Genomic DNA, 25151 nt, shown 5'->3' with positions numbered 1-25151 from the left:
CCCCCCCCCCCAAACTAATATATTTTCTGAAAGAAGAGACCGTGTAGAATAAAAAAAGTGGCAGTTGCAATATTTTATGCATTACAATGTTAGTGCAATAGTTTATCAAACACAATTTATTTTGTAAAATATAAAAGATGGGGCTTCACTGAGTAACAAGATACCAAAGATGCCAAGCCTCCAAATTGTGTGCACCCATGAAACGTAGAAGATCTGCAGGACCCTAAATTGACCATAGGCAATGCTTAATATGCCAGGTGATGCTTAATAGCCTGTACAGGTCATCAATTTAGAGTTAACCATGAGAAATGGCACTAGAATTATTGTGCGGTGATATTTAATGTGTAGCACAATCATTATTTTCATACAAATGTTTAGTGTTTTTTAAATTTATTTTATTTAAAGTTAGATTTGTAAACTTTTTTTAAAACTTAACTTTATTGGTATCACATAGGGAGGGGTGGGGCATCACTAGAGGCCAATCAGGGTTCTACTGCTGTGCCCAATGCTGTCAGTCTAATGCTGAACATGAGGTGAACAGGAGAGGATATCACAAGGATGGCCTCATTAATGTGCTTCTCGTCCTTTATATTCCTGGCACAACCTGGAGCTTGTAGTGGACCAGGGAGTACTTTTTTACCTGCAGTGTAGTCTTCCTGGTGCTCCAGGACTTGGCAGTGCTGTTTGACAGTGGTACCTCATTCACAGGATGGGCTGAACAGAATTATAGCCTCCTTGGCAGATACATTAGTTAATTAGGAAACATCTGAAGATGCTAAGGGTCATTGCATTTGCATATGATAACTGCATTTGCACTCCTTTGATGTACAAGTCTGATTATTGTTTTACAGGAATTGTCTTCAGCAATGGGGACCGATGGAGAGATTTGCGCAGGTTTTCACTTACCATGCTTAGAAATTTTGGGATGGGGAAGAAATCTATTGAGGAGAGGATACAGGAAGAGGCTGGGTTCCTGGTGGCAGAGATCAAATCTCTGAAAGGTATTTTGTCTGCTTGTGTATGTTGGATGGAATATATGAATTATACACACAGTGCAAAATAAATGTTTCAGTGGTATTTTCAGGAAAACGATGGATACATTTTTCCTTGATGTTCCCATAATGGAATGTATTTATGTGTCTAAAGGGAAAATGACTTGTTTCCAAGAACAAACAATCTGCTTGTGAAGAATCTGTGCTGTTACAAAATAACAAGAACAACAGTCCTCCTTCTGACACTTAAAATGGCACTGAATATTTTTATTGTCTCTGGTCGTATACTAGATATGGGCCACCTGCTGTATTTTAGGAACCTTACATAGGCAATGTGTGTACTCTTAAGGATCACTTGTGAAGATTTGAATTTTTCTTAATCTTTCTGACGAATGCATTTTAAATGCATAGTGAATGCCTCCTATATGCACATGTACACTAGCCCATGATCAGTTTTTGTTGTTCATCACTGGCTGACCTGTAGCTCCACTTTCTCTAAGATTTTTCTTTAGGTGTGGTAGGCTTGTGACTATAGGCACTATTATGGAAGAGTTGCCCGAGGCTCCTCTAGGACTGGCTGTCATTTGGACAGACAGACAGGTCATGGTTTGTATTGCAGAAACTCTGACAGTGGCTTATGTGTAAATGAAGCCTGGCAAACAGTGGCAGCCAGCTGCCAGTGCTCCTGTAAGTTTGTGGGCTGCTGTGATGGACTACAATCTTAATACAAATTAGTAAACTAAACGTGAGATTGTAGTCCATCACAGGAGTGGGCTTGGAGTGGTGACTACTTTACAACACACATGGACCATGGGGAATAAAAGTAGCCACCCTCCAGAAGGAAGGACAGTGTCGGCACCAATTCAGAGATGATCTGAGGATCTACAGCTGAGTGATATACAAATAAGATACATTTTTGTTAATAGTTGAGGTACTTGAATGCATTTTTAAGATTTACCTCCTGAGTTTATATTGATTTAATTTATACAGGAGCTGTAGCCAGTGTTTGTGTAACACAGTCAAAGACTTGTCTGTCATTTTGAAAGTAGGGTCCTCATCTCTGTCGAGGATTCTTTCTTCCACAATGGCAGCAACTACAGAGCGAGAGCTTGTTTTATAACATACAGGAATACAGGTCATACTTGCTGACATGGTGGCAGTAGTACAAGACAATCAGAGTTAAAGGGTATGTAAACCCTAACAATAAACGTCAGTTATTGCTTCCTATTGGTCTGCTAACTATACCATTTGAACGTTGTTTGTTATATCTGTTTGATAAGTGCAAAAAAATCTTTTTTGATTTTTGCCATTTCTATTGTGAGCTGATTGCTTCCTGTGCTCTCTGCCTGTACACGAGGAGGGATTATGGAGATGAATGGGGAGGAGATTGTGAGAGGTCTGTATTGTTGGTCATGCATCAGTATTAAAGGAGAACTATGGGGTTAAGGCTTTTCCTCATAGTTCTCCTTAACTCATCAAACTGAAAAGAGAAGCTGATTGGTTGCCATGCACAACTGCTCCGGATTTTGTCTGCTACAGTGTCGATAAATTCCCCTCACTGTGTTGTCATCTCAAAGAGAACGTTAGGGACACACTTTATTTCTGGTACAGAAATAGTTACATTCTTGTGCTTGCAGCCCGTTTAAAGGGATAAACCACAAGGAAATGTGTATGTATTGCAGAGAGGAAATATGTTTTTTTTTATCTTGACATATGTTTTAAGAAACACTGCTGTGTGTAGTAGTCTACATGGTGAACTACTAATGCCTAGCAATTAGCTAGTAGCAATGGTAACACCCATTTGCATCTGTGACCTTCTTTCACACAAAAAATTTTGAAGATGTGCCCTGGGCTGCAAAGGCAGGACAGACAGGCAAGATGCAGGGGGGGCTTCAGTTGGGTATCATAGTATTAAACAAATAACCCCCATATGCAGCAATGGCATCATAAACATGCAGATTGAAATGTTGCAAACCTGTAAAATTACTAAATTTTTTAAATTTGCCTGCAGAAAAATCCATCGACCCAACAGGCCTCCTACTCCAAGCTGTTTCCAATGTCATCTGCTGTGTAGTGTTTGGAAAACGTTTTGAATATGATAATCAGAGTTTTCGGGAACTCTTGGACTTGTTTGGTGCAACATTTAAAGACATGAGCACACCAATGGGACAGGTAGGTGGCGCTGGTGCTACATCGATTACTGAATAACATTGTCCTTAAGTCACCTATTTGAAGTTGTGTTGTAAGGCAAACTTGATGCTGATAACCATTTTGCTGGTATTAAAAACAATTGCACACAGCAAATTATTCAATTGCTGAAGTTATGGGTACCAAGTTCTAATGAATTATATAGGTCAGCAGAAAGCTATTCAAAGTGCTCAGTATCAACTTTACAGAAAATGTGTTTGTTTTTTGTAATAATTAGCCAAAGATAACATTTCATATGAAAGAGTATCCAAATGACTTTTATAATGTTTTGCTCTAAATCATGTATGCAGTAAAAAAATAGTTGTAGACATGTACAGAAAAGCATGGCTTAGGAAGGCCCTAATGTCTTATGACAGCATTGTGTTAATGAATGCACATGAGCAATCTCTACACATGCATGTGAGCAAGATGTGCAAAAAGTGACTCTGTAAGGAAATAAAAACCAGAACAAGAATGACGCTGCATTGCCAGCACCTTGAGATATCTGTTCTTACCTTTACATTTAGTTTCCTGCTGTAGCCCTTGAAGTTCCTGTGCAAATTTTGACTTTCTAAGAAAATCTACATTTGCAAACGGCTAAAAGAGTTTTGATGTCCCATTAGCCGAATGGAAACATGAATAGAAATTGTGCCCGTCCCTGCGTAGCTTCCATCTTTTTTTCCCCTCATCTCTCTCTTCTTCATGTGCTTTGCTGCAATGAGGAAGGAGGATTTACTCATCTCTAGCCTTGAATACCTGTTTTAAGAAGGACTGAGTAGAAAACGTGTTGATTTTAGCCAGGCATATTCAATGCCAGACCTCTACACAGGGCAGGTCTACGTAGAATAACATGAAGAAAAGGGGCATTCCCGCACTCCTTTTCCCTACCACTCTCTTTGCATACTGCCACCCCTTTCATTCCTACAACCGTATATACTCGAGTATAAGCCGTCCCGAATATAAGCCGAGGTACCTAATTTTAGCAAAAAAAACTGGGAAAAAGTATTGACCCGAATATAAGCCGAGGGTGGGTAGTTTTGATAAATGCCCCTTATGTATAGTAATATGAAATATGTTGGAGCTAGAAATTTCATGAGGGAGCTTGCTTCCTAGACCTGACACAAAATGAAATCAAGAATTACGTTATTGCAGTTTGCATGTCTGTGCGCACCAAGTTATAGCAGGCAAGTATAACACATCTGACCTACATAAATATGGAAAAAAAGGATTACCGTATATACTCTAGTATAAGCCGAGATTTTCAGCCCATTTTTTTGGGTGAAAAGTGCCCCCCTCGGCTTATACTCGAGTCAGCGCCAGCGCGTCTTCTTACTTACCTCGCCGAGCGTCGCGTCATTGCTCCTCCGGTGTGCGGCGCTCCGAGCGGGGTCATCTGGCAGTCTCCGGCCACCTAAATTAGGACCCGGAGACTGCCAGATGACCCCGCACGGAGTGCCGCACACCGGAGCAGCAGTGACGCGACGCTCGGCGAGGTAAGTAAGATGACGCGCTGGTGCTGACTCGAGTATAAGCCGAGGGGGGCACTTTTCACCCACTTTTCACTTTTGCACTCATCATCTCCCGCTCATTCCAAATCCACATGCTAGGTTTACCTCCAGGACACTGGTGCATGTTCACCCGTATAAAATGCCCTCTCATATCACGTCACTCACCCTTCTGCTTCTCCTGACTTCAGGAGATATCTCTCCCAATCCTGGCCCCCTATCTTATAATAATCACCCTCCAAACCAGCCTTGCCTTTCCTCTGGCAGCAGCCTTAATCAACGCAGCATGATTTCTATTCCCCTGCTTCCTAGAATCAGTCCTTCCTTCTCATGTGCCCTCTGGAATGTCCGCTCTGTCTTTAACAAACTCACCGCTGTGCATGACCTTCTCATCTCCAATTCCTTTAATATGCTTGCAGTCACTGAAACCTGGCTTCATGAATCTGCCTCTGCCTTCCCTGCTGCCTTCTGTCAGGAAGCAGGGGATGTTACCTCTACTCGGGGACCACGGGCACGGCGCAGGGCACGGGTTCCCCTTCAGCTCGGTAGAACACCTGGTGCCCGAGGTGCAGGTGCGCATGCGCGAGTCATGCGGCGTGGGCGCATGCGCAGTACGCAGGCTGTGCGCACATCCCCGGGAGCATAGCGTTCTTGCATCATCTGGCTATCAGGTGTGAGCCTTGCTGGGGGAGGTTCCCAGTACACACCTTCCATCTTCCTCGCCTGCCATTGGTTCCCGGGGAGGGAGGCCTCCTGGTTGCCTCGGTGACCAGGGGGTGGTCCTACCTCCCCTGGCTATAAAAACCTGGCCTGAGCTCTGGCTTATTGCTGAGTTATTCCACCTTCTGGTGAACACCTAGCCTCCATGCTGATCCTCCTATTGCCTGTTGCCCCTGTGTATCCTTCCCGATTACCGACCCTTGGACTGTCTTCCGCCTTTGAACCTTCGCTGCCTGCCTCGACCCGGATTGGACATTGACTACCCCTCTTGGATTATCCCTAAACTTGTACCGCGTTTCTGGACTGTCAGCTGCTTATTGCCAGTGGGTTCCTCATCTCACTACTAGCTCCCTGGGACATCTGACACCTTCTCCCATGGAGGCCTCCACTGGACACACTCACCCAGACCCAATGGATGGAAAGGAGGTGGAGTGGGTATCCTTCTATCCCCACAATGCACTTTTCAAGTTCTGCCTTCACCTCCCTCTCTATCCCTCTCATCTTTGAAACCCACTGCATTCGCCTATTCTCTCCAATTTCTTTGAGGATTGCTGTTATATACTTACCACCTGGACCAATATCTCGCTTTCTTGATGACTTCTCTGCCTGGCTACCCTACTTTCTCTCCTCGGAAATACCCACTATCATTCTTGGTGACTTTAACATTGCTAATAACATTAACACCCCGGCTTCCACTCAATTTCTTAACCTAACCTCTTCTTTTGACCTAACTCAATGGACACACACTCCCACTCGCCCTGATGGTAACATACTAGATCTTGTGTTCTCTCACCTATGCACTCCTTGCAACCTCTCCAACTCCCCTTTTCCTCTCTCAGACCACAGCCTTGTCAGTTTCACAATCACGCTGTCCCCAACCCAGAATCCCCCTACACGGCACACTGTCACCCTGAGAAACCTTCGCCACCTTGACCCTTCTCTTCTCCACTCACCCCTGTCCTGCCCTGACCTGGCTACTTCTGTTTTTAACAGCTCACTCTCATCCTCCCTAGACACCTTAGCCCCCCTCACTACACGCAGACTTAGACCATGTCCACAACAACCGTGGCAAACTGAAGTAACCAGACATCAAAAAAGACAAAGCCGCACTCTTGAGCGACTGTGGCAAAAAACTAGGTCTCTGCAAGACTTCACCATGTATAAAGCTGCCCTCCTAAAATATAATTCCTCCCTCCGTGCTGCCAAACAAACTTATTTTGTCACTCTCATTAACACACACTCATCCAAACCTCGTTAACTCTTTTCTACCTTCAAGTCTCTACTATGTCCTCCACCGCCACCACCTACTAACTCACTCACTACCCAGGACATTGCCATTCATTTAAAGAACAAAATAGATACAATTCGGGATCAGATCACCACTGTGCAGTCACCTTCCCCTATTAATGTACCAGACCCACCATCACACTTGTTACTCTCCCCTTTTGACCCTGCCACCACAGAGGAGGTTACAAAGCTTCTCTCTGACACCCACCTCACCACTTTCCCTCTAGACCCTTTTCCCTCAAAACTACTTCGGTCACCCTCTTGCTCTATCCTACACTCTCTTACTCACATTTTCAATATTTCACTCTCTACAGGAATCTTTCCTTCCCCTCTGAAACATGCACTAGTCACCCCAATACCCAAAAAACCCTCACTGGACCCTACCAACCTCAATAATTTCAGACCTATCTCCTTACTCCCATTCACCTCTAAACTACTAGAACTCCTTATCTACATCCGCCTGAGTCGCCACCTCGCTAATAACAACCTTTTAGACCCGTTTCAGTCCGGCTTTCGCCCCATATACTCCACTGGAACCACCCTCCTAAAACTCACCAATGACCTACTAACTGCTAAAAAACAATGGCCACTACTCCTTACTCTTGCTATTAGACCTTTCTGCTGCTTCTGACACTGTTCACCACCCGCTGCTCCTCACAAAAACTCAACTCGCTTGGCCTACAAGACTCTGCTCTCCTTCATGTATCACTTCTCCCTCCCTTTTAGATTGTAAGCCCTCAGGGGCAGGGCCCTCCTTACCATCTTGTCTTGCATTGTATTGTGATTGTAATGTCTTCCTTATATTGTAAAGCTTTGCGCAAACTGTTGGCGCTATATAAATCCTATATAATAATAATAATAATGTCTCATTTGGATGACTGTAATAAAAACTGCCTTTGTGCATTGTCCAGTTGCAGGAAATGCTCCCAGACATCATTAACCACATCCCGGGACCTCACCAGAGAATAAACACACATCTGGATAAACTGAGGAATTTCATCTTAGAGAGAGTGAAGATAAACCAGGAGACATTTGATCCCAACTGTCCTAGGGATTACATTGACTGTTTTCTTGTCAAGCAGTTGCAAGTATGTAGATTAACGTTATATTCTAAAAGAAGGCATTCAAGCCTATTTAGTAGGACAAGCAATAATAAAAACTGCAGGAACCTGCAACAACATATTTATATTCTTTACCTTGACTGCAGCAAAGTAAAATCTGCGCATGCCCCCAAACACTGATTGAGGAAGATGAATCAATGAGTGAATTCTCTTCAGGAACCAACACTTTTGGGAGAGTCGATCACCAGAGTTCCCTGCTGCGCTCATTAGTTGATCCAACCCACCTCTACATCACTAAAGTACACATTAGCAATGTGGGGGCGGTGTTGGCAAAAGGAATCACTGAGCCCGGTAAAAGACACAGGGGGCTGACAACACCAAAAGTGTCAGTTTCTGAAGGGACTTTAATATTATAATGATTTTGTTTATACATATTTTTCCTCATCTACACCAAACAAGGGCACACTTTTGCAGAATATATGCACCCCCCACCCCCCATCCTCCGCTATAGTTTTGCCTCTCCTTAACTACTGTAATATTTCATGATTTCATGCTTTTAGGAAAAGGACAATCCAAACTTTAATACAAGGAATATGATAATGACAATACTCAACTTGTTCTTTGCTGGAACCGAGACAGTCAGCAGCACCCTGCGACATGGATTACTCATACTTATGAGATATCCTGAAATACAAGGTAAATATTGGGGATAACTCAGCAGTAAAAGACTCAATAAAAGAGCAAAGAGATGCCTTTGGCTAGGATCAAATTAGATTTCAGTTCTCAACCATCTTCAGAAGGTAGAGCAGGACAATTTACTCCTAATCGGTTGCTTTGTGCTACTGTAAATACAACAGAGTACAGTTATTTTGAGTGCTAATGCATTGTTTTTTACTTCTTAGTCATTTATATTCATATCCATTTTCCCAGACAAAGTACTGGAGGAAATAGATCGGGTTATTGGACAAAATCGCATCCCAAACATTGAAGACCGGAGCAAGATGCCGTATACAGATGCTGTAATCCATGAGATCCAGAGATACTGTGATATCCTGCCACTCAATGTTTCACACTTAGTGATAAAAGATGTCAGCTTCAAGGGATATACCCTTCCTAAGGTGGGGTTTTGTTGTTCACTGTGAAAATATTTTTTGCAAATTGTCTTCTTTGATGTAGTCAAATCCAGTTATTCTTGGATGTCAACAGCTCTAATTTGTTTTGTCAAAAAAGCTCTAAATGGGAAATCTTTAGAGGGCGTGTTCTATAGTTTACTTATTGGGAATTATTTTACTCTGTCCTAACCAATTTGCATACAAGTCAATTAGTTAGATAAATATTAGTTTATATTCTGGATTTTAATCAACTATCTACTTCATGGTCCTTTTGTATGTATTTAGGGTACTGAGGTCTATCCATTACTGTGTACTGTTCATCAAGACCCCAAGAAGTTTGCTACTCCCTGTAAGTTCAACCCCAATCATTTCCTGGACAGCAACGGCAGCTTTAAGAAGAATAATGCCTTTATGCCATTCTCTGCAGGTACATTTGCATTTTAACAAGCGTTAAAACTCAGTCACATTACACTTTTAGGGTACAACTATAAATGATAGAGTGTAATGCTTATCCCAAGGACATGCCGCCAGATGTAATGCTTGGCAAAACTTTTACAGATAGTTGTTGTCTGATTCTTGCAGTAAAGCTGAAGGAAACTGACCCAGTAGCATTTAACATATTTTACTATGCAAAAATGCTGTGTGCACAAACTTAGTTACAGGAAACCCAGTACAAAAGAAACATAAGGCTGACTACAAACAAGCAGAAATACACATACATCCACTAATCTATCCATTCCAGTGCATTGAATAGTTTCTAAGAGAGGATACACTAAAGGTAGCTTTGAGTTGCAAATCCTGTAAAGAACAAGACGACTTGGCAATTAAGTGTTTGCAGGAAAGTGGCTTCTAGTTACAGTCTCTCTCTAAGTCCTTTTTTCAGTGATGTCCTCTTTGGTCAACATGCCATCTTGAAGTATCTCTTGTCATAATTGCATTGTGAAGTCTCCCTTAGTCAGAATTGCATTGTGAAGTCCCTATTGGTTAGAGTTGCATTGTGAAGTCCCTCTGAAGTCCCACTTGATGAGAGTTGCATTGGGAAGTCCCTCTGAAATCCCACTTGATGAGAGTTGCATTGTGAAGTCCCTCTGAAGTCCCTATTGGTTAAAGTTGCATTGTGAAGTCCCTCTGAAATCCCTATTGGTTAGAGTTGCATTGAAAAATCCCAAATTCACTTTGAGCTTCTGGATTTTATTAGAAAAGTTGTTAGCCCACCTGTGGGTGTTGCCCCTTAACACTTGTATTAGAACCTGTGCCAGATGTATCTCACTTTTTCCAACTCTAGATGGCAGCACAGTACTATAAATGTCACAGTGACCCATTGTGAGTAAGATACAAATAATGGGGAATCATTAGAGGGCAGCTATACCATTGTCAGAAAACCAGTTTGGTCTGTTTAGAAGGCCCTCTCCCATTGTGGGAAACTAGCTTTCTGTGAACAGTCGTGCCTAAAAAAAATCCATTAGCAGAGTTTATATATATGTTTAGGGTTTATTTGTCATCCTACGTTTATTTTTTCTGTCTTTTGATTATCAGGAGGCATTTTTACTCCCAGGTCCAACATTTATGACACCCCCACTAACCCCCCCCCCTCCTCTAACAGCTTTCTCCTGTCTTAACTTTTATGCGCAATACATAGAGGTCCTGTTCTTTCCAGAAATAAAAGTCACTGATAAACTACAATACTTCTTGTAGTACAACCCACTCCTCCGAAATCAGTACTTCCTTCTAGCCATTTTCCCATAGTGTGATATGTGAACAAACAGAAAAGATGCTCAGTTACTCTGGTCCTCGAGTCTCAGCTCCCTAACAAGGACTCTTGGCAATACTGTTCCACAGAGGAATTTCGTTTAGGAAACGTGTACTAAGAGAAATATGGGGCTGCCTTTATAAAAACTGTTATTTAATAGGCTAGTTGCAAGTCCTTCTCTTTCTTGTCTATAACAGATGGTTTCTTTCTTCCACTTCATGACCAATACTAGAAAAATGACCATTAACATTTTTGGAGTGGTAAAACTTGTATTCAACAAACTGCAATATGTAACTCTCTCTTTTTTTCTTTTCAGGGAAGAGAGTTTGTGTTGGAGAAGGTCTGGCCCGTATGGAGCTGTTTCTTTTCTTAACAACCATCCTACAGAACTTCAAACTGACTTCTGGTACTAAATTCACGGATGAAGATATTGAGCCCAGAATGACAGGATTTGCCAATGTCCCCAAATTTTATGAGATGTCTTTCATCCCTCGAGCATTGTAAAATGTTGCCCACCTTAAGGAACAAATCCACCTTTTCTACAAGCAGCTCCTTTCCTCCCATGAGAGAAGGGGGGAATCTTGTCTTAGTCAGTAGCCTCTAGAGCAGCGGTTCTCAACCTGGGGGTCGAATGAAAATTTGGCAGGGGGTCGCCCGGGAGAGAAACACTTTCTCCCAGAAAGGTTTACTCTGCTCAATCGAACAGAGAAAGCCTTTTTTCTGCTCTTCTTTTTTTTTCTGACATCGGGGCCGGCTGCCGTAAGTCAGAAAAAAAACCCCCACCATAGGAATGCATAGCTAGATTCCTATTGGCTATTTCCGTTTGCAATAGCCAATAGCAAACTAGCTATTGCACCCGCCCCCTGCTGCTGCCGCCAATCAGCAGAGGGGGACCTGCAGTTCTCAATCAGGTCCCCTACTAGTGATCGACAACAGCAGAGGGCGGGTGCAATAGCCAGCTTACTATTGGATATTGCAAATTGAAATAGCCAATAGGAATCAGGCTATGCATTCCTGACGGCGTACATAATGGTGCCGTGCAGCTACCAAAAAGATTGTGCTGTGACTGTCTACTCTCTATCTCTCACAATCTGCTCAGGTAAACCTGCACTCCCCCCCTCCCCCCCACATGGTGCTGCATTAATGTAATGCTGGGGTAGTGGTACTTGTAGTCCTCTATAGCTGATGATACATTGTGCTGTATATGTACCATCAGCTATAGAGGACTACAAATCCCAGCAATACATTATACACTGTATGTATAATGTACTATTGCTGTAATTTCTTGTATTCCTATATAGCTGGTGGTATTCTGCATTGCGCCGTATAATCATTATACAGCGTAATGCAGTAGACTTGTGCGCCGTCAAAAAATTAGTTTCGTTTTGAAATATCCGTTATTTCGTAATTCGTGTCCAAAACTCAATTCGGATTCGTACGAAATACAAATTTTCGTTCGTTTTGTTACATTTTCATAACTTTACAAACATTCGTTATGATGAAGTTAAAAAGCAAAAATACCTTTGTATTATTGGAGTCGATGGTAACAGAATTCGGATTCGAATTTCGTATTTCGGATTAAAAAAAAATCTTGTCATGTTGTTCAACCTCAGTCAAAGGGGTAATATTAGTTCCCGAAATTCGTTAACGGTTCGTATTCGAACCGTTAACGAATTTCGTATTTGTTACATTCGGAAACTGCAATTCAGATTTCAGATGCTTCCGAATTTACGAATTTCAGGAAATTCTGAAGAATTTCGATTCGTAACGAAACGAATCTCCCATGTCTACAATGCAGAATACCACCAGCTATAGAGGACTACAAATCCCAGCAATAGTACATTATAGTAAAATTTACTATTGCTGGGATTTGTAGTCCTCTGTAGCTGGTGTTATTCTGCGTTGTGCCGTATAATCATTATACAGCACACTGCAGAACACCAGCAGCTATAGAGCACTACAACTCCCAGCAATAGTACATTATACAGTGCAATGCAGAATAACACCAGCTACAGAGGACTACAAATCCCAGCAATAGAACATTATAGTATAATGGACTATTGCTGCGATTTGTTGTATACCTCTGGGATTTGTTGTCACCTTTAAGCAGTGGTTCTCAACCTGTGGGTCGCTCTGTGATTTCTGCTGTGCTAGGTGAGAGTCCTCCTCAGCCCTCTCCTATCTCAGCAGTGTCAGTTCTCCCGCCACGCTGCCAGATGTCGCTGCAGCAGCCACGTCATCCCTAAATTTTACCGTTGGGGGTCACCACAACTTGGCAAATGTTACCAAGGTGTCCCAGCCCTAGAAAGGTTGAGAACCACTGCTCTAGAGTTTACATAAGACAGTCTTCTCAACTTGCACCTTGGTGCTTCAAATTCTGCTTGTTTGAAAGGGGGAAAAGCGCACTGATCAGCACGAGTTCTGTTTCCATTTGGGTACAGTAGCAGTGTGATTATAAGGATGGGTAAGGATGGGGCTTAGTATGGAGGGCCAGTCAATTCAAGTATTGGCTGGCTAGAATACACAACTGATTACCAATGCCTAATTTTTTATTGCATTACAATAGCTAGACATAAACGAAAACTACAATTGCAAATTTTTAATTTTTTTTTGTCATTTTCAGGCCTAAAATGTGGAATATAACATGGGTGCAAAAAATGAAAAAAGGGCCTCAGTCATGAAGGGGTTAAAGTAATGACAGTGTAAACATTCAACTTGACTATATAGCTTTGAATGTGTTTTACTCAATATAAATAAACCTTGCTATAATGCTTGTTTTTTTCTTCTGCCTTCATTTTAACCAAGTAGCAATACAAAAATTACTTATTAATATATTATCTTCCACAAACCAGTACTGACGTTCTGCTTGTGTAGGTCTTGCTTCCACTGTGTTGGATGCAAAAGAGCCATAATGGTGCACCTTTATAAGGGCAATATTCTGCCTGCAGCTTGTCACCATGCCAGGCAGTTATGGTCCAAACTCTGAGGAAAGGTTTAAGGTTGCCAAGCTGCACCGACATCCCTGCCATGCCCCCTCCTAGTCACAGTACATGAACTTAGCTATTACTACACACTTTTAGACCTGGCATTTGAAGGATACTTGACAAGGGTCAGATCTAAGCCCTAGTGGGTAATTTTATGTAACCTTTTAATAAATTCACTGGATTAAAAACCTTGCAGTACACAGCATTAGTTTTATCAGTCTTGGATTTTTTAAAACAACATTATGTTACCTATTACTCTTTTAAGCAAAACTAAAACCTTGAATGCTTATCTTGCCATCAGTGTTGCGAGGTCTATGAGGTCTCACGCCGGGTCCAACCCCTTCTCACCCTGCTTTTTCCAGGGTCAGAACCTTGATTGGCCCCGAACATGTTGACTGGTTTTTGGTTGATCAAATGGTAAACAATTAAAAGGCATTTTTTCGACTCTTTTACCTTTTGGATTGGTGCCCTGTATTTCTGAACATCTTGATTGGCCAGGCAGGGATGAAGTAACTCTCATGCATTTGCACGGGAGTTCATTCATTCTGGCACAGAGGTGAGACAGAAATGGTCACTGTGCTCAGTACATATTCCAAAGCATCTTGTGAAGGGAAAGGTAAGAACAAGTCTTTATTGCAGAAGAGATATATTATAGTCTCTTAGGTTATAAGTTGTAAGGGAGACACTGGGGGGCTTACAGGAAGAAAACACAGACAGTTCTTCAGTTAGACATTTCATGTATAAGGCCTAAGAAACACAGCAATATAAAAGAATGAAAGAAACAAAAGACCAAGTCGTTCATCCCGTCTGCCCTTTTTTATTTTTTAGTTGTTGCTTTTCTTTTTGCTTGTTGTTTTTTGTTAACCTTTTAGTCTAAGTATAGATGTATGTTTTTCCCAATCATGCTTAAATTCACAATGTCAATTTTGAGGCTTGGTGACAACTGTACTCTGCTACCCTACGATTTGGCCTATAAGTACCATTATGGTAAAAACATATTCTAGAGACATTTGCTGTATTTATAAAGTGGATAAACTGGAATTTCTCACATTTATCAAAAATTATTCAGAAGTTTAGAAAGTCACTATACCAGTAGTGTACATAATCACATGTATTTAAAACTCTCTTATTTTCCCTTTGCAAGAGTTTGCCATATTTGATCTATTTTACTAGTTTTGCTCCAGTTTTCCTGTTTGTTGGAAAATTAACTGCTTATTCTTTCAGAAAATAAGCAAAGCTGGAAGTTGAGAATCTGATTGAGCGTGCAATTTACCAATAGGGGATGCTTTACCAAAGGCAAATAGGCTGTTCACTTTGGAAGATATTTTTCATTTTGCAAGGGAGATGCTGCTGACCTCTATCATCTGATCACATCAAAGCAAATATACTTTTTTTTTTTTACCTTGCACGTGATTGGGTATTCTTTGCAAAGTGAATTATCACTAAGCTAAGGGAAAATGTCCTTGCAAAGTGACTATTCCATTGCAAACTGAACAGCCAATTTGCATTTAGTAAATCAACCCCAAAACTATATGGACAACACAGTGGCATAGGGTTTAGCACTTCTGCCTTGCACCAGGGTGTCCCTGGTTTGAATCTTGGACATTGTCAGGGCTCTCTGTATGGAGTATGCATGTTTCCCTACGCTTTAGTTTTCTCCCACATTCCAAAGACACGCTGGCAGTTTAATTGGCTCCTGTCTAAATCGCCTCTAGTATGTACATGTATGCATGTGTGATCGGGACTAAGGATGCACCGATATATCGCTGCCGAAACATATCGGCCGAAAATGGCACTTTTGGCATAATGCCGAAAGTGCGATTTTCCTGCCGATGCATCGGCGCATCCCTGATTTCTTTCCTCCCAGCTGGGCGCTGCTCTATGTCCCAGCCGGGAGGAGAGAAACTGTGATAGCCGGCCGGGCGTGGCGGGAGGAAAGCACAGTGAGCGGCCGGCGTCCCCTCCCACACCGCTCTGCCGGACTGTGATAGGGGGGCGGAGACAGCGCTGTCACAGGAGGCTGGGCTTTCATCCCTACGCTGCTCGATCAGCGTCCTGTGACAGTGTGTCAGAGAGAAGAGCAAGGTACATACATTCAGCGATCAGACATGGACATGGTATGTTAACTATATGCTCAATTCATTCACAGTTGTGGTTATAGCAAACAAACAATGTACTTATGTTATCAATGAACAGGAACACTCATAGAGGATTCCTGTTCATTGATAACAGTGAAAAAGACTTTGTGTTTTCAATCTCTTTTTCTATTTTAAAATATAAATAAAAATAAATATATATACAAAAATGAAAACGTTTATAAGAAATAAATAAAAATAAAATATTTGAAAAATTTGAAAAATTAAAATAAAAAAACATTTTCTGTATCGGTTTCAGTTTTTTTTATTTCGGTTTTAAAATTTCCATTTCGGTGCACCTCTAATAGGGACCTTAGATTGCAAGCTTCTTGAAAGCAGGGACTGATGTAAATATGTAGTATGTAAAGCGTTGTGTAAATTGTTGGGGCTATATAAATAACTATAATGTTCCAATTATGAAACCACTCTTTTCTAATTGCCTCTTCATGGCACTGTGGTAAATAGATTATGCAATAGGAACAGGGTGTTTGCACAAACTTTCGCATGTATTATCATGTTGTTGGACAATCGGTATCTGATTGGACATATTCCATGGTGACTGAATTGAGAAAACTGAGTTGTGGTGTGGTTATAAATGTTGGGAAATGTTCCTGGCACTTATTAGAACTAAAGAAGACACTTGGATGAAACTTCAAACATCTTGAACACTACCAAACAAGACCCACTGTGTGTGACTAACTACTACTAGCTATACCAGGACCTGGAAAAACTTAAAACCTTCACAGGAGTAAAAGTTTGTCCTAACAAGTAGGAAACCACGGAAAAAACAAACAAATATTTTATCAAAGTTTGTGAAATAATAATTGTTTTTTGTGTTTCTTTGCAAAAAATAAATATAAAACAAAAAGCAGTTGGCATCTAAAGGTTTGAACATGTCTCTGTTGTCATACGGACAGGTCTTTGTCTACTTCACGTTAGTTTGAGAGAGTCCAAACCCTGCATTAACCAAAAGAACCCAGCATGACTTGGTATTATAAAAACTGCCGTTACCTTTTCACTATAAAGGTGCCCATACACCTGCCGATTATTGTACGATAATCGCGGGTGTATGGGCAGCGTGCGACTGCATCTACTGTACGGTTGCACAACTTTCGTCTTCCTAGCACGCTCGAAAACCCTCCGAAAATCATACGATTTTCGGCGGGTTGGTAGCGTGCTCGGAAGACGAATGCCGCACTGGCCGGTGTGCGCAAGCGCACAATGCCCACTCAGCACTGCAATCATCGCAAGTAGATCTGCCTGTCCAAGATGGGTAGATCGTACGAACTTTTAATGATCTTACAACATATCCTTAAAGGAAGACATATCTTAGGGCTTAGAACTGTTCTCAATAACAAAAGAGCAATGACATACTCCATAGCACCAATCACAGATAAGTTTAAATTGTATTGCAAAATTGTATACAAAAAACTGGTTTAGAATCACACAATACATAATTTACTTAAGGCAAATAGGCTGTTCATGTTGCAAGGGAATTAGCACTTTGCAGGGGGATTTTCCCTTCGCTTGGTGAATGTAGCAATATTTCACTTTGCAAAGAATACGCAATGATGTGCAGGTGAAAATTAAAAAAACAAAACAGTATTTTTGCTTGTACATGATTGGATGATGGAAGTCAGCAGAGCTTCACCTCATTCTCTTAACTGAAGGGAAACTTCCCCTACAAAGTGCAATTTCCTTAACAAAGTTGACAGCCAATTTGCCTTTAGTAAATCAACCCCACAGTGTGACATAAGCTCACAGCTGCATAATATTTTCTTTGTACAATACAATGAAATAAAGACAATGTCACCAAATCTAAATAAAAGAAAAATCATAATGTTACCCAGAGAAAGATGTACAGGTACTACAAATATATCTATCTTATTAATAAATGACCATAGGGATGTATTGTAGTTTGTTTTCGATCCTTGTAATCAAAGGTAAAAAAAAAAGACTGATGGAGCACCAGTGTGAACAGGACATTAGTTGTCTGAACCTATTATGGGGTCATGGGTTAGGGAGCCTCTGTTTTCTAAGCCACCCACCAATAGTAATTGCATGGGCTCATTTTTCCTCTCTTCAAAGCTGAAAATCTCAGTGGGAAAAAATTATTAAAAAAAGAGTTTGGTTGCTGGATTGCCTAAAGGTTTTTTTTACCTTTCATTGTCCTAAAGTTTTCAATATTCTTCTGTTTATTGCTGGTACTAGGAGCTAAGAACTTTTTGAATGCCTGAGCCTTGAGATTTTTTTTGTAGCACCAGCAAAGTCTGCCTGTTTCAAAATGGGTAACATTGGGCATACTATGAATGATGTTAAATAAGTGTTTTCATGGGAGGCAAGCACAAGGAAGGGTATATACTGCTCACAGCATCAACTGGATGAAATGAAAACAAAAGGATAGGTCAAGCGGCCACTAAATTTCAGGGAAGAAGGAGACTGTCTGGTGGAAGGTATGCTGATGGATCAATAAAGTAAAATATGGAATTTAGCAAGCATGCGGCCTATCCTTTTGTTGTGATTGCTGTTGCTGGATGTGGGATGAATCTTGTGTTAGGTCGGAACACCCAGGGCTAGATCACCACACTTAATTGGGGCCTCAGTGCGATACTTAAAGGCTAAAAGCCTTTTGCCTTCAATTTGCTGGATGAAATTGTAAAGGAACACTGCTGTGCTCTGCACACAAGTTCCACAGAGCCATCTGGACCAGAAAGGGTTGATGGCTGAGCCCAACCCTCCCCGAACAGTGCATTCTAGGACACAGACAGTTCTCCACAGTTTTTCATGCGTCTTTCAGAGTATTCTGAGGGAATCAGGGATTCTCTGAACTGATTTCTTTACTAGAAGCGAACAGCAAGCAAATACCATTCCATAAACAGCCAGATCGTTAAGGTTTTGCTTCCCTTGGTTAAGCGGAGTGAGGTATATTGTGTGTCTTCTGTTTGATTTGCTCATGAATTGTTTGGCTTTATATCTTTTTAATTGTTCTTACAAAGCTTAAATGCTTGATGAATATTGTTTAAATAGATTATTAAGAAAATAAACTTAAAGCATCTGTTAGAGGCTCTATGCCTAATGATCACTAATGCCAAGGGCTGCTACAAAAGTGATTTGTAAGCTTGGTGAGATATCTTTTGTCTCCTTGAGTAATGTTTTCTTGAGAAGATTTCACCTCGTTGTGTATCTTGGATCCAAAACTAAATTAGGATAATAGAATATAGACACAGGTGCAAGTTTGCAAAACCCAGCTCCTGGGTAACTGCAGCTCTGCATGGTATCCTGTTTAACTAGGAAACATTCTGTAGGCAGAATAATTATACATAATTATTAAAAAATACAAATTTTTTGCATAGAAAACTGTACATACACACAGGGAACATTTATTGAATGTATGATGTGTCCTCATTAAATACAGTACGGTCTTGCTCTTTTAAAATAGTAAGGCACTAAAAGTCAACTTGTGGCAAAATGTTAAATACGTATTTTAGAAACATATATGGTAACAGTTTTTCCTGCCAAAGGACTTGCAATTTTGTACAGCCAGCTTACCAGACAGCACAGCCAGATCCCAAACCTCCCCAGCCACATTGAAGCACTTATACTAGTTGCGTTCAGGGAAGTGATTTATAATAAATACATTACTATATTAATTGCTGTTTTTTCTCAATCTGGAGTTTAGCCATAAAGAATGCTGTATGTTTATAACAGTTCTGGAAAATATCATTAATGAGTATTCTAGTGCACAGCCTACAGAGGTGGGGGAGAAAACCAAATGTAGATAAAAGCCAGCCCACCAAAATCTAATGAAGCAAGCTCCTTTACTCTGGGCTCATGCAGATGAGCACATTGGGGCACGCAATGAACACAAAAACAGGCTTTTTCCATGCTTGGGAAGCCCAGCTAGTGCATACAGTACAGTCATCCATAGAAATTAATAGCTGTTTGCGCCTGTATGCAGGTTTACGTCATTACTCACGTAAACACACATGAAGCATACAAACATATTCCCTGAACACAGAATTTCTGCATTCGGGAAATACAATTGTACACTATGGTTGGGCTTTAACAACCAATAATCTTTATTCGTTTATTGTAAAATGTGTACAAGTGATAGCAATGATATGAAGCCATCATTGAAGCCGATACCATCAAGTTCAATTCAGGTGATGGATTTGTTATTATTGTATTTTTCTTTTAATTTGCCCGTTTGCAGATTGAACTTTGGAAATGATAACAAACTATTTGTTCAGCAATCACTGATTGTCACTACCGTATATAATGGAATGAACAAAAGTCAATGGAGTACTTCTGCTGTGTGCAAAATGGAGGTCACATGGTTGTCAACACTGCTTCTGGCTCTAGCCGTCTCCTGCATGTTCATCTATACCTTATGGAAGTCAATGAATAAAAGAAATAACCTACCTCCTGGGCCTACACCCCTTCCTGTTGTTGGAAGTCTCCTGCACATAAAGAGAGGAAAGTTGGTGCAATCTTTAATGGAGGTCAGTGTTTATGTTTTTTTGAGTCTTTGGGGCATAAGAAATGTTGTCCAGCTACCAGTGGGTATAGGTGCATAAACTCAGGAGCTTGCAGATGTGCCCACACATGCATGCTTATTATGCGGGACTGCATGTGTCTGTGAAAGGATGAATTTGAACATATTTACAGTTTTCATGCACTCTATTCTTGCATTGAAGGTACTTGGAGTTGAACGCAAGGAAGACTTCCAGCTTTTGATTTCGGTCATTAGACAGCAATAATCTTACAATAGTTACCCCTATCATGTGCAAAATGAGAATATGATAGGGATTTCCGAGCATGGGAGATTTATGCCCTCTAGTTAGGACTGGTGCAAGAGTTATTTAGGGCTGTTGCATTGGGTAATGACCATTGGATAATGCATAGTGGGAACTCTTAGCAGGAAAGATTCACAGAAAATGTATCTTATCTGAGAAATTAAGCACAAACAGACATTCAATTTTCTTGCCATCTGGCTAAACTGAAACTTCATGAGGACTGACACTTTAGAGATCCCCTCCATGCAGACATAAAATGCACACAAGAATGCAGCTGTGTAGTCATTAAAATATCGCTAAATATATTTTTTAATCTCAAGTACCTGAATACAACTTGGTATCATCATCTTGAAGTCCCCTGTTCTCCAGTGCTCAGGGTGGAAGAGCAAGCAGCCAATGAGCTGTGTTGCAGTGCTCCTTTACTAGAAAGGAACATCCTGATAGGAGGACAAAAGGCAGAAAGACATCAGGTATTCTGCCCTGCCAGGTTGGTTGAGCTGTCTGGCAAAGCTGTGTAAATCTCAAATTTAAATGCACAAAAATAGATATAAATTCTTTTTTTTTTTTAAAGGTCCCATGTGTGTATTTTATCTGTGTATCTAGCTGTTTGACTGGAGTTAAAGGATATCTAAAAACAAATATATGATATATTGCAGCCTACCAGTCCTTAGATTTGGTGGCTTTGTTACAATTTGTGTAAAATTATTTTGCATTTGTTGGAATATCTAAGAATGCTAGTCTATGCTATCATTTAGTGAGATAATATTTGAAGATATTTGTATGGTTTTGGTAATTTACAGGTCTATTCACAAAAGGGTGAAGAGTTTGGAGAAGGCAGGAGAAGTGAACAATTTAGGACAACATAGCTGTGGATAGTGAGCTAAATTGGAAATGTATCCAGATCATCTATGTTGTCCTAGATTGTTCACTTCTCCTGCCTTCTCCACACTCTTCACCCTTTTGTGAATAACCATGTAAGTCTCACTGACTGGAAACGTTTGCCATTTTCTTCAGCTTGGCCAGAAGTATGGCTCAGTCTATACACTTTATTTTGGATCTAAACCAGTGATCATGTTATATGGATATGAGACAGTCAAGGAAGCTCTTGTTGACCATGCAGATGAATTTGCTGACCGAGGAAATCTTGCAACAATTGATGATGTAGTGTCCGGGGCTGGTAAGTTTTTTGTCTAAATTAGACTGATAACTGCCCGGTGATTATTTTGTACTAGTTGTGAAATTGCTAAGAAGACTTTGTATGTACACTCCTGTCATCTGTAAGATGCAGAGAATGGTGTTGGGTGCATGGACAATGTAGCTCCAGCACACATACACAGGAGATACATCATCAGAAATTACATTATAAGAAATCCAGAAGTGGCAGAGAGTAAAGTAATGGATGGATCTTTCAATGCTTAAGGAAGCAGACTACAAGGTAAGTCAGCTATTATGTGAAAGAATGCAGTGCACATGTACATATCATGGAAAACGTTAACACCCATTCCCCCAGTTGTTAACATCAAGAAGGGAGTTTAGTTCCACTTTAGTACTTCTCTTCCAGATGTAAGCATGTTGCCATTATGGTAGTTTGCAATGAAAATACGTGTTCAGATATTAGAAAATCTTTTTCACAAATTAAAGAATCTGTGAGATTTGCTTTGTCAGGCAGAAATTCACAATGTTTGTCAAATTATGATCTGCACTTGTGGAAAACGACTCCATGGGGTTGATTTACTAACCTTTTAAACACACCACGAACGTGTATACACCTCTGTAGTGTGTTCCCTCCCAGCATGATCTATGGGAGGAATCGAAACACCTTTGTAGTGTGTACACACCCAGCAGGTGTGTTGTGCAAAGCCATGCAATGAATTGCAAGGTAATGTGGTGTAAATTAGCTCTATGTTATGTTGCTTGCGTTGATGAATGCAGGAATGTAAATGCATGAGCTAACCATTTTTGTCTAAACTGTGAAGCAGCATTATATATGCATCATGTGCATGATTTTTCCATATATGGCATTAGTGGAAATATGCTTTTAGAGACTTTTTGTTTGATAAATACGTTTTGCTGTGTGAAAATCACACACACCTGGTGTGTGTGTGTGTTTAGGTTAGTAAATCACCCCCACGAGTCTATTTGAGCTACCTGTGCTAAAAGATGTCACTCCTTTCACGTGTATGAATGGCAAAATGCACTGCGCCACAAATAAAACTATAACATATCTAAATATACAATTGATCAAATACCCATGAAACTTCAAAAATAAATCCCAGTTAACTTCTTAGTTCATTACGCCTGGCGATTAGAGCCTGGAGCCTTGGAGAGACAGACGTCCTGTTTCTCGTACAAAACAAATATTTTTACAGAACATGTGAGTGTTTTAAATCTTTGAAATAGAGCATGAATTTATAAACATACGACACGATGAACCTCTAATGTTTTTTTGGAGTGGATGAGGAGATGGGATCTTCGAGGTGGTGAAATTGAATATAATGAGAGCCTAAACAACAGAGGAGATTGGAGATCGTGTGACATATTTTTGACCATCGGGAGGGAGATTGGAGTTGGAGATCGGTGGATACCTTAATATATGCTTTTTGACCATCTTGCAAAAGAGGCCATTCCTTTCTGGTAAGTGCGGATCTATATACCTTATACGCGCAGTGGGTGGAATAACACGGATACCAATTAAGGATACATGGCACAGAAAAATTATTGATAAATGTGTCCTTGCACATTATGATTGGACTTTATTATTTTATGTTTCACATATTATGATGGGCATTTTGTGGTGATACAGAAGTTCACTGTGATTTATTTTTTAAGTTTCATGGGTATTTCAGTAATTGTACATTCTATACGCAGTGCATATAGAAAATAACAATATACCTGGTGTATAGTAAACTAATTAAGAAATCCAGCAGTCAGTAACTTTACAAGATTCAGCAGCAATCCCATTTGTGGGAGGATGTGGGGTAAGATTGTGCAAGGGGGGCTGTGAGGTATGATTGTGGAAGGGGTCACTGTAGCGTGACATTTTCAAGCAAGGGGCTGTGGGGAGAGATTTTGGAGGGGGCAAACTGTGGGTTGGGATTGTGGAGTGGGGTGGGTTTACCTGCTCCTTTGACTTGATATACGTAATGATGAATCGTATATGTTGGGACCAATGTCAAAATATATGGAATGTGCAGGAAATCCTTAAGAATAAGTTCTAGTGAATTAGGCAGTAAAACCAAGCATTCAACAATACTGTATCTGCCATTCTCTGTCCCAGAGCAGGGTTCCTAAGTGTCCCAGGATCTGTTACCGCACTTCCTATTCACTTTATTAGCTGCAGCAAATGGCTTGGCAATGACAATGATTTGTCGGATATGGAGACTCTGAATGGCGGTTTAGTTAGAGGTGTAGCAGAAGAAAGTGAGCCAGTAGTCACAGGAAGGCTTGGTGTTCAGAACAGAGGTAAGTACTGGGAGTTGTTGGAGAATGTTTGTAATCTCAACTTTAAAGGGGGCCAGTGGACCTAGAGTTTTTGACTTTTGGACCATTCAGAATTTTTAGCGTGAGGGGAAATTCATTATTTTCAGAGTTCAGTTTTCATTGTGGTGCAAGTATTTTTGCTACAAACAGTGCACAACATCAGTTTTTCGGGAGGGGGGGGGGGGGTTATTATGATGCTTGGAGAGCTATTTGTAATTTAGTGTTATTGAAAAACTTATGAACCGAGGTCGTGAAGGTGTTGACAGATTAGAAACTGATGAAGTAACTACTGGGAAATATTACAGGACTTGGCTATGCCACACAAAGTAGCCAAGTCCCCGCTGCATTTAAAGCTCACCTGCCATTAGCTTTAATCTGCATAGCTGACCCAGCATATGCAAAGTAGATACTTGCAAGTGCAGATCAGTATTAACACCTTTGCAGTCTGCTGCAGCTGGATGCCCCAGGGCCCCAAACTGGTGGATTGAAGAGTGCAATAGCGTCTGCATGTAAAACTGACAGCTTGTTGTTTTCAATAGTGTATTCTGGGTTGTATTTTGTTAAAATAATTTACACACTACAGACCAGATGATAGAAGACCTAAGAATGTCACATTACTGTGAATTTGGGCTTCTAGGTGATTTCTGTTTTAATATAACCTTTAGATTAGTAGGGGTTTGGTGGGATAGGTTTTAATTATTTATATTTAGACTGGAGACCAACTTTAATGTTATTTATACTCCTATGCTTAATATAGCCCATATTTTTTAGGAGTGGGCTTTTGCAATGGAGATACATGGAAGAACCTTCGGAGATTCACTCTTGTGACTCTTAAGAATTTCGGGATGGGCAAAAGAAGTATTGGAGAAAGGATCCAGGAAGAAGCTCAATGTCTAGTAGCAGAACTAAAATCCTACAAAGGTATATGACTGACCATGGTATTTGTCTTTTTACCCTCATTTTATACTGGGATTGGCAGGCCCGGATTTCCCACAAGGCCACGAGGCCCGGTCTCGGGGAGGCAGAGCGCCGAGGGGCGGCAGCGGTGACCTTGTGGGGAAGTTGCGGGCGCCGGTGTGAGGTGTCCCGACGGCGGAACTTGACCCACCGGCTTCGTAGTGTGCAGCCGCACACTACGGAGC

General features: G+C 40.9%; 2 protein-coding genes across 3 annotated transcripts in view; both read left to right on the top strand.

The window, feature by feature from the left end:
- LOC108797798 (cytochrome P450 2G1-like) overlaps positions 1-11155 on the top strand; it is a 17354-nt gene extending 6199 nt beyond the window's left edge. For both annotated transcript variants that reach the window (XM_018569456.1, XM_018569457.1), the window contains exons 3-9: positions 852-1001; positions 3004-3164; positions 7603-7779; positions 8313-8448; positions 8683-8870; positions 9150-9291; positions 10931-11155. In XM_018569456.1, the coding sequence (XP_018424958.1) occupies positions 852-1001; positions 3004-3164; positions 7603-7779; positions 8313-8448; positions 8683-8870; positions 9150-9291; positions 10931-11118 (1142 nt within the window). In that variant the 3' untranslated portion in view covers positions 11119-11155. The remainder of the gene's footprint in view (positions 1-851; positions 1002-3003; positions 3165-7602; positions 7780-8312; positions 8449-8682; positions 8871-9149; positions 9292-10930) is intronic.
- An 8900-nt stretch (positions 11156-20055) lies between these two features.
- The window catches only part of LOC108797789 (cytochrome P450 2G1-like), an 18796-nt gene continuing 13700 nt past the window's right edge, over positions 20056-25151 (top strand). The window contains exons 1-3 of the mRNA XM_018569444.1: positions 20056-20235; positions 21544-21706; positions 24781-24930. Of these exons, the coding sequence (XP_018424946.1) occupies positions 20056-20235; positions 21544-21706; positions 24781-24930 (493 nt within the window). The remainder of the gene's footprint in view (positions 20236-21543; positions 21707-24780; positions 24931-25151) is intronic.

This window comes from Nanorana parkeri, unplaced genomic scaffold (genome assembly GCF_000935625.1).
Source record: "Nanorana parkeri isolate BGI_ZX_2015 unplaced genomic scaffold, ASM93562v1 scaffold1337, whole genome shotgun sequence".
In the NCBI taxonomy this organism is placed as follows: domain Eukaryota; kingdom Metazoa; phylum Chordata; class Amphibia; order Anura; family Dicroglossidae; genus Nanorana; species Nanorana parkeri.
Note: the sequence above shows the minus strand (reverse complement) of the source record. Positions and strands in the feature narration are given on the sequence as shown.